The sequence below is a fragment of the Oncorhynchus tshawytscha genome, linkage group LG06 (genome assembly GCF_018296145.1).
Source record: "Oncorhynchus tshawytscha isolate Ot180627B linkage group LG06, Otsh_v2.0, whole genome shotgun sequence".
Lineage (NCBI taxonomy): Eukaryota > Metazoa > Chordata > Actinopteri > Salmoniformes > Salmonidae > Oncorhynchus > Oncorhynchus tshawytscha.
The window spans coordinates 23,726,739-23,737,236 of record NC_056434.1 but is presented as its reverse complement, the minus strand read 5'-3'; the positions used below and the strand labels follow the sequence as shown (position 1 = coordinate 23,737,236).

General features: G+C 42.5%; 1 protein-coding gene across 2 annotated transcripts; it reads right to left on the bottom strand.

Moving 5' to 3' along the window:
- Positions 1 to 2,710: 2,710 nt before the first annotated feature.
- Positions 2,711 to 10,016, bottom strand: LOC112252269 (anoctamin-10). Of its 2 annotated transcripts, none has more exons than XM_024423359.1 (13): positions 9,686 to 10,016; positions 8,865 to 9,118; positions 8,329 to 8,502; positions 7,944 to 8,084; positions 7,462 to 7,581; positions 6,734 to 7,369; positions 6,418 to 6,473; positions 5,286 to 5,360; positions 4,844 to 5,008; positions 4,456 to 4,647; positions 4,094 to 4,231; positions 2,880 to 2,996; positions 2,711 to 2,792 (listed from the first exon to the last, which is right to left on the bottom strand). In XM_024423359.1, the coding sequence occupies exons 2-13, from the start codon at positions 9,112 to 9,114 to the stop codon at positions 2,784 to 2,786; spliced, it is 2,073 nt and encodes a 690-aa protein (XP_024279127.1). In that variant the 5' UTR covers positions 9,115 to 9,118; positions 9,686 to 10,016; the 3' UTR covers positions 2,711 to 2,783. The 2 variants fall into 2 exon arrangements, with proteins under 2 accessions (XP_024279127.1, XP_024279128.1); XM_024423360.1 differs by having other exon boundaries at positions 9,875 to 10,016.
- Between the last annotated feature and the right edge of the window lie 482 nt (positions 10,017 to 10,498).

The window sequence follows — 10,498 nt, the reverse complement described above, 5'->3', positions numbered from 1 at the left end:
ATACAGCAAATGAAATACTTGCATAGTATGTTTCACACACACAATAAAGTCCAAAGCTACCCAATATTTCAAGAAGTCTCAAACACACTTATGCTGAAGCTGCATTAACACAACGCAAAAAGCTCTTAGCTCTTGCTCTTTGGTTTTCCTTCATCATCAGTGCCTTGCCTCTTACTCTAGTACAGGGATGTCAAATATATGGCCCACGGGCTGGATTCGGCCAGCGAAAGGTTCCTATCCGGCCTGCGGGTGGTTTAAGTGATAGATAGATAGATAGATAGATAGATAGATAGATAGATAGATAGATAGATAGATAGATAGATAGATAGATAGATAGATAGATAGATAGATAGATAGATAGATAGATAGATAGATAGATAGATAGATAGATAGATAGATAGATAGATAGATAGATAGATAGATAGATAGATAGATAGATAGATAGATAGATAGATAGATAGATAGATAGATAGATAGATAGATAGATAGATAGATAGATAGATAGATAGATAGATAGATAGATAGATAGATAGATAGATAGATAGATAGATAGATAGATAGATAGATAGATAGATAGATAGATAGATAGATGGGGGTATGACATATACAGTGCATTTGGAAAGTATTTAGACACCTTGACTTTTTCCACATTTTGTTACGTTACAGCCTTATTCTAAAATGTATTAAATTGCATGTTTTTCCTCATCAATCTACAGTAATAATACCCCATAATGACAAAGCAAAAACAGGTTTTTAGAAATGAAATGAGACTTGAAATTGAGCTCAGGTGCATCCTGTTTCCATTGATCATCCATTCGTGAGAGGTTTCTAGAACTTGATTGGTGTCAGACGCTCCCCATCCAACTTGACAGAGCTTGAGAGGATCTGCAGAGTGGAATGGGAGAAACTCCCCAAATAAAGGTGTGCCAAGCTTGTAGCATCATACCCAAGAAGACTCGAGACTGTAATCGCTGCCAAAGATGCTTCAACAACGTACTGAGTAAAGAGTCTGGATACTTATGTAAATGTGATAGTACAGTTTTACATTTTTTATAAATGTGCTAAGATTTCTACACACCTGTTTTAGCTTTGTCATTATGGGGTAATGTGTGTAGGTTGATGAGGAAAAAAATAAGTAATCCATTTTATAATAAGGCTGTAACGTAACAAAAGGGGGTCTGAATACGTTCAAATGCACTGTATACATACATGTATGTATGTATATATATATATATATATATATATATATATATATATATATATATATATATACAGTACCGGTCAAAAGTTTGGACACACCTACTCATTCAAGGGTTTTTCTTTATTTTGACTATTTTCTACATTGTAGAAAAAAGCTGTCATCAAGGCAAATGGTGGCCACTTTGAAGAATCTCAAATATAAAATATGTTTTGATTTGTTTAACACTTATTTGGTTACTACATGATTCCATATGTGTTATTTCATAGTTTTGATGTCTTCACTATTATTCTACAATGTAGAAAATAGTAAAAATATAGAAAAACCCTTGAATGAGTAGGTGTGTCCTTTTGACTGGTACTGTATATATATATATATATATTATTCTTTAAAGTATTATTGTCCAAACTTTTGACCGGTACTGTATATATATTATTTTTTAAATTATTATTATACATTTTTAAGGGGGAATCAAACTCATTATAATTTAAAATGACTAAAACAACATTGAAACTGTGTAGAAATGCTAATGGACCTATATTCTTACAGTTTCTTGAGTGTGTCCAGCATCCTAACAATCACCGAAATGAAAGCTAGACAGACAAGGACTAACATTTTCAAAAACAATACAGAAGTATTTTTTGCACTTTTTGACAGTGAGGAAATATAGCACATTTTCAGTGCAGCTCTCCAGACCTCGATGAAGACCAAATGGCCCCCGGACCAAAATTAGTTTGAAACCCATGCCATCTCCCATGACATGAGACTTCTCTAGTTATGACTTGAGCAGTCCTCCAGGGGGAGATACTGAGACTGACAGAGCTTCTCAGGGCAGACTCTGGCAGGCTCCAGGATTTAGGTTTAGAGGTCAGACAGACATCTCTTTGGATCCTCCTCTCCCTCCTCCATGGCAGCTGATTCTAATGAGCCCCCAGGTCCAGACCAACATTTGAAGGGCAACAGGAGACAGATTATGGACTTCCCCTCCGGGGTTCCCAGTGGTGTAAAGTACTTAAGTAAACAAACTTTTAAGTACTACTTAAGTAGTTTTTTGGGGTATCTGTACTTCACTATTTATATTTTTGACTACTTTTACTTTTATTCCACAACATTCCAAAATAAAATAATGTACTTTTTACTCCTTACATTTTCCCTAACACACAAAAGTACTTGTTACAATTAGAATGCTCAAGCAGAATTATGGCACCTATCAATATAACACTTTGTCATCCCTACTGCCTATGATCTGGCGGACTCACAAAACACAACTACTGTGTTTGTAAATTATGTCTGAGTGTTGAAGTGTGCCCCTTTCTGTCCGTAATTAAAAATAACACGAAAATAGTGTCAACTAGTTTGCTTAATACAAGGAATTTTATGTACAGCATTTACTTTTACTTTGTAGTACTTTTTCTACTACTGTACTTAAGTACATTTAAAACCAGATACTTTTAGACTTTTACTCAAGTAGTACTTTACTGGGTAACTTTCACTTTTATTTGAGCCATTTTCTGTTAAGGTATCTTTACTTTTACTCAAGTATGACAATTGAGTACTTTTCCACCACTGGGGGGTTCCACAACCTTTAGAGCTTCTGTAAAGTCAAAGGGAGATGTTTGATTGTCAGACACTTGATTGTTATGGTAAGGTCAGGGCTTTTCTATAATGATAATCCTCTCACCTGCTGCCCAAGAGCTTGCATGGAGTGAAACTCAATCTGTTCCCTCTTGATTCTGACCCAGTCTGGTTCGTCTGGGATCATAAAAGCAAGAATCATCTTGACCAGGATCAGGACATGCTGACAAACAAACACACACATATACACTAAGTATTAGTATACAATACATGAAGAACACCTGCTCTTTCCATGACTGACAACCCTAGTCACAGACTGTTCTCTCTGCTACTGCACGGAAAGCGGTACCTTATAGTGCCAAGTCGAGGTCCAAGAGGCTCCTAAACTGCTTTTACCTCCAAGGCATGAGACTACTGAACAGCTAATCAAGTGGCTACCCAGACTATTTGCATTGCCCCCCCCTCTGTTATTATCTTTGCATAGCCACTTTAATAACTCTATCTACATGTACATATTACCTCAATTACCTCGACACAGGTACACCAGCACATTGACTCTGTACTGGTACCCCCTGTATATAGCCCCGCTATTGTTATTTACTGCTGCTATTTAATCATTTGTTTTTCTTATCTCTTACTTTTTTTAGGTATTTTCTGCATTGTTGGTTAAGGACTTGTAAGTGAGCATTTCACTGTAAGGTCTACACCTGTTGTGTTTGGCGCATGTGACAAATAACATTTAATTTGATTTGACCAGGTGAATCGAGGTGAATGCCATGGTCCCTAATTGACGTCACTTGTTAAATCCACTTAGATGTAGATGAAGGGGATGAGAGTATTTTTAAGCCTTCATACAATTGAGACATGGGTTGTGTATGTGTCATTCAGAGGGTGACTGGGAAAGACAAAAAATGTAAGTACCTTTGAACAGGGTATGTTAGTAGGTGGCAGGCGCACCGGTTTGTGTCAAAAACTACAACACTGCTGGGTTTTTCACACTCAACAGTTTTCTGTGTGTATCAAGAATGGTCCACCACCCAAAGGACATCCAGCCAACTTGACACAACTGTGGGAAGCATTGGAGTCAACATGGGCCCAGCATCCCTGTGGAACACTTTCAGCACGTTGTGGAGTCCATGCACAGATCAATTGAGGCTATACTTCAGAGAAACTCAATATTAGGAAGCTGTTCCTAATGTTTGGTATACTCAGTGTACATACAACATATGAACAGTTGGGTAGATAATGACAGAGTAATATGCTATGAATAAGACAACTGTTATGAGCAACATACTGAACTGTACTATAATCATACTGTACCTCGACCAGAATGGCGAAGAGAATGATGTTTCTGCCGCTAATCCCTCCCTCCAGACAGAACTCCCGGACCCGAGGAGACAGTAGCAACAGCCAGCAGTTAGACATAACTGAAACAAACCCCAGAACCTCAAACGCTGTCTGAAATATACAAAGGCATACATAAGTATAGTTACAGGCACATAGAAGGACAGGAGCAAAGACAGACACGTGTACAGCAACATGGATTGGCACCAATTTGAAAATGACATTAACCACATCTATTTATTCACCAGATTTAGCTACATAGCTCATTTCCATCTGCAGTAAAATGCGCTCCCTGTTTGTTCACATTTTCACATTCCCTCTCTTAAAAACCACCTGACCTGCCACACTCCTATGTTGGACACAGGGGCTGAGAAGGGTTTTCGGAACAGTTTACAGATCTTGTATGCATCTGCTCTGATCTCTGTGACGTTGTTGAGGAGCAGGAGGACGGCGGTGAGCGGGTACACACAGGAGAACAGACTCAAATACCCAAACTGCACCAGCAACTCAATGTACTCAGCAAATAGGCCCTGAAACATAGCGACAGATGCGATAAGTTACACACCAAAACATAACATTCAGTCACATACAGTACAAATACAGTGCAAATACACCCAACCTTAATTCAACCCCCTACGGCACAGATACAAAGAAAGTAAGACAAGAGCACAATGAAGAGAAACAGAGGAAAACGTTCAAACACAAACACATTTTACATGGACTTACTGGAAAAGGGGGCAGGCTTCTCTGGGCTCTGAGTTTGTCCACATTTGGGTCATCCTCCTGCTGCTTCTTCTGAGGAGCACTGAAGAAGCGGTCCACTATGAACGGCACCACCACCTCTGTACACTGGTTCACCAGTTGGGTCACGATTAGCAGAGACGCAAGCCTCTGGGTACACAGACAGATGGTTAACACACACAAATAGTTACCTGCTGTATACAAACGCACTCATGCATGCACCCGCACACGCACACGCACACACACACACACGCTGTGATCAACTACTTTAGGTGCAGTACATACTGCACACAGAGAGATCATGATGTGTTCTGTTGCACAGCTCAAGAAAACATTTATTTACATTAGCGATTTTTACTGTTACATTGTAAATAATTTCCTCTGGCCAGTCATAAACAAACAGTGCTGCCCAGCTGAAATCTCTTACCTTCCTTAGAAGTGGAAGGTCTTGTTTGTAGAAGGCAATGTGAAATAGCACAGCAAAGTAGTTGAAGAAAGTGAACTGAAAAATAGACATTTGCAGTTTCAAAGCTAATTTCCACCAATGCTAAACATTTTGCCATGGGGCTGAGAAGATTTTACAGTTTTAATGCTGGTTTCCTGCAATTCTACTTATTTTGCCATAGGGCTGAGAAAACATTTAACAGTTTTAAAGCTAGTTTCCTGCAAATCTTTACATTTGTCATACGGTTGAGTGAAAAATGGCAGTTTCAAAGCTAATTTCCTGCAATTCTACACATTTTGTCATTGGGCGGAAAGAACATTTTACAGTTTTAAAGCTAGTTTCCTACAATTTTACACATGTTGACATGGGGCTGAGAGAAAATTTGCAGTTTTAAAACTAGCTTTCTGCAATAGTACACATTTTTGCCATGGCTTATGCCATGTTCTTATGCTATCTGGGTGACTCAAACATTATAACAAAATCAATGGGGGACTCATGCCATGACTACATTTTTATTTTGGTGATTGTTAGTTCCCAGAGGTGATCTAAATTTTAAATATATTGCTCCAATATATTTTCTACATACTTTATATCTAGTTCTAGTCATTTCAGTTCACACTGAAAACATTTTACTGAAAATTATTTGGGATGGTAAAATAGCACACCGCCGCTGCTAAATGCATATGTGAGAAACACTGAATACATATCCTGTTTTACTGTATCTGATTTGCCTCTGACTAAGGAATGGCTCCCACATCTGCTTATACATACACAGATGATACCATCTGCACACTACACCTACCTGTATCAGAATACATTTAGCTCTGCACCAGGGACTAATGCAACAGATTTAGATATTCAGTAGGAACAGAGAGAGAGGGAGGACCAGAGGGATAGGTGGAGGATGAGAAGGAGGAGGAGGAGGAGAAGGAGGAGGAGGAAGAAGGAGGAAGAGGAAGAGGAGGAGAAGGAGGAGGAGGAAGAAGGAGGAAGAAGGAGAAGGAGGAGGAGGAAGAAGGAGGAAGAGGAGGAGAAGGAGGAGGAGGAAGAAGGAGGAAGAGGAGGAGGAGGAGAGGAATAAACTGACAGATGGGGAAGGACGAGTGGGACTGACCAAGAGGACTTTGGTGGTATGATGGTTCTGGAAGGAGGACTCCTCTCTGTGGTTTTCTACAAGAAGAAAATGAACAGATGTTCAGGTGTTACAGACAAACAATCTGTGACACCTTGTATCCAATTGCATACTGTATGATTCTATTAGCCTATGCCCTTCGGTGAACTTAGCTCTGTTTTCCCAAACATTTTACCCCCACCACAATTATTCATCAACATCAAACTTATTGTCTCTCTCCCTCTTCTCAATCGGATTATTTTTAACCTCCTCCCTATCTAACCCATCTACCTCTCCGTCGCCCAGTGCCCTTTCTCACCCCACTCGGTGAGTTGCATGGCCACAGTGCGGTACACATTCCCCAGCATGTTGGTGTAGACGATGTGAGCCACAGAGGGCAGGTAGAGCAGAGATCCAGAGAACAGGGAGCCGCTGTCCTGATGGAAGCCCTGTGCCAGTGCCTCTCCGTGGTAGAACCCTGTCATACCCAGCACCACCATCCCCAGGAAGAACCCCACCAGGGGCACAGACACCAGCCCTACACGCAGCTGCCTCTGCCACTCCGGGAACAGGGGCTCCAGCCGCCCGGTCACAGGGTTGATCCCCAGGGTGCCGTGGAAACCAGGGCGGGGCTCAGCGAAGCGCTCGGCCAGGTGCAGCAAGCCCCAGCTGTGGGAGAGGGAGGAGCTGCGTCGCTTCCAGAACTCCATGACCAGCGTGGACCACAACATGCTGAACACGGCCTGTACCATGTGACCACTGACCGAGGGGCTGTCGTCCACCTCTACCACCCCCCCAGCCTGCTCCTTCACAACTCCAGCTCCTGATCCACCTCCAGGCAGCAGAAAGGTCAGCACCAGGCCTAGGATGGCAGGGGGTACCAGAGCCCAGGTGTAGAAGTCCAGAAAGCTGAAGTAAAACCCCACGGTGCCTCCGAAGTAGGCTTGGATAGAGTCTGCATAAAGGACAGAGAGACCATTAGTAGGATAAAGGAATACAAGTTTGTGTATGTGTGTCTATGTTTATATTCATGTTATTGTTGTTTACCAAGAGGCTGTCCCCATATCTGCTTCCCAGAGTACCAGTTTCTGCACAGGTCTGTCAGTCTCTGCTTGTCATGCAGGGGGAAGATGTCCTTTATCACTCCCGCCTTCTCTAGCTTCTGACCTACAATATAGAGACAAGAGGGATAGGCTAGGACAGGACAGAGAGCTGTATAATACGACTACCATTACTACACATACAGAAAGGGAAGAGGAGGTAACATAGGCAGAAGCTCGGCAGAAATGCCTTACACTGTTAACGCTATCCAGCATATGTAAGGGACAGTGTGTTGTAGTTCTCAGAGCAGTAAGGGAGGACAGGAGAGAGCACAGAAATGATCAGCCAGAGTTGGAGCTCTGTTCTGCTGCAGAGCTGCTTAGCTAAGCAAAATAATGACAAAGAGAACAGAAAATGCTGAGGTAAACAGAATATTTAAAACAGCGCGCACACACACACACACACACACACAGAGAGTAGAGACTCACAAATGTTCTCCCTGGCCTTCAGGACCCCCTGAGACTCAGGGACTCCAGGGATTTTCTGCCCCTTCTGGGCCCTTAGAAAGTCCAGCTCATACTTGACTATGCACTGACGCTCCGCTAGCGTCAGGAACTCCTGCATGTCATCTGGTAACACAGAGGACAGGCGTCAACCAAGACTGTCATATATATTACATTTCATATTGTATTTGATCTTTATTACTACAGTTTATTACCACAGTGAATGTGTTGATTGTATTCCAACAGAAGGTGTATTGGGTGCTAAATATCTACACAACAAGTTAAATTTCAACTTGCCTAGTCGTGTTAGTAACTGTTATTTCCGTAACTATCCCTCTACTCTTTCCCTGCTGATTACCAACATTCTTACCAACATTTCTGAAGTTGTCTCTGTCATTGTAGGAGAAAGCAACCATGTCTCCATTGTGGTATTTCTTACACAGACCCAAGTCCTCTGTGGCTCTGAGGAGGGTGCAGCGAGGAGCAGACACCACGATCACATCCCCACACTCATCCTCTCCAGGGTGGGCCAGCAACGCTGCACCTAGTCCAGGGAGGAAGAGAGAGGTTCAACCATATTATCATTGCCTCTATTGCAGTGTTCTTTGAGGGTGTAGTCCTACAATCTTCAGTTTCAGCCCGGTAATGACTGACACCTGATTCAGCTAATAAACTTAGATACTGATGAATGCTCCCGCAGTTGTAATGTGCAGCGTTTTGACTCAAAGGTCTTCGTCAGGCTTAACCCACGTTAATAAAGCAGTCACTGGATGTACGTACACTACTTTGTAACAAGAGACTCAACTAATAAACTAATATTACTCAATAGTACTGAGCTGGAACAAAACACAACAAAGATTGAAGACGTCTGATCTGCTGCTGATCCTATCTGACCTGACCTCTCACCTCCGTCTCTCTCGGACACCTCGATCAGGGAGATGAGCCACCTCTTGGTGACGGGCTGGATGTTGTCTGAAAGCTGAATGAGGACCAGGGGCTCCACCTGCTCAGACACACAGCAGGGACAGCTGACCTGCGTCCAGGAGCCCTGGTTCAGGACCCTCGTCTGGGTTTGGACGGAGCCTTTATCTTCATTACCCAGCAATGCCGTTGTCTCCCTGTGGCCTTCACCTTTATCACCTAGTGATGTCATCATCTCCCTGTAGAGAGGCAGTGTGTGTTACCTGGTTCATCATCTGTGATATATTTATACACCCTGTAATCCACACATTTACATGGAGAGTTCAAATGGCCATAGAAGGTTGTGGCTGTAGGTTAGAGAGCAGGCCAATTTGCATGTGATGCTGAGAGGACAGGTTAGCAGTAAAACATAGAGAGGACAGAGAGGAATGACCAGATGGCAGAGATCTGAAGTTGTGAACACTGAGTCAACATAGGAGGGCAGCAGTAGCCAGAGATAAACGTTATCAACAGAAACAAGGGGCCAGGCCGGCTGCAGTACATAGTCTTCTTTGTGCTTGGCTCTAAGTGCTTCACCTCACTGTCTCTTTAATTATGTTGTGCGTCAAGAAGGAACCGCAGAGAGCAACGGCAGTGTGGTAGCAGCATCTGAGCAGATAAGCAACTTCCTATGGGCTCTGCCTCTGACAACAGAGATATTTATAACATGTAACATCAAGGCCGAGAGGAAGAAAGTGAAAGCTAGATAGAGGAGGAAGGAGGGAGGGAGGTAAAGAATAATGAGTGTATGAAGGAGTGTACGGTACCTGACAGGGCGCTGAGGTATAGGTCAATAGGCGTATGTGGATAGCTGGCCCACACCCCCTCCAGTGTGATGTTTGAACACACACAATAGCACAGACAACACACACACGAACATACACACACAGTTGTCCTGAAATAAAGGTGGGGCCTGGTCAGGGGTCCTGAACACAGACCTAAACACACACACTTACACACTACGGATCTGTCCTTGCAGATGGTTGATTCAAAGTTGAGTTGCAGGATAGGAATGCAGTGAAACTTCTCCTTCCCTTCAGGGTGTGGAGCTCTGCTCACTGCGTTTATTTTTCCTCCCTGACAGGCACCTCCCATCTCTGTCTGCCTTTGTCTGTCTGCAGCCCTGGGTCCTACTGTCCCACAGAGCTCTGAGTCACAGTCCCACAGAGCTCTGAGTCACAGACCATAGCCGCCACAGTACTGAACTACTCCCACACAGCAGGCTGCATATGCAGTGGGGTCTGAAATTGACACCCTTGATAAAGATTAGCAAAAATGACTGTATAAAATAAATCATTCAAATACAATACTATATTGTATGCCCTCCAAAATTGGGAAATTCTATTATTTTATACTAATACATTTGCTCAGATAAAGAGATTTTGTTTAGTAAGGAATACATTTTTCTCTGAAACAGAGCAGAATTCATGGTTCCTTCAATGATGGCAAGTCGCCCAGATCCTGAGGTATCAAAGCATCCCCAAACCATCACACTACTACCACCATGCTTGACCGTTGGTATGAGGCTCTTACTGTGGAATGCAGTGTTTGGTTTTCACCAAACATAACGTGAGCAGTGT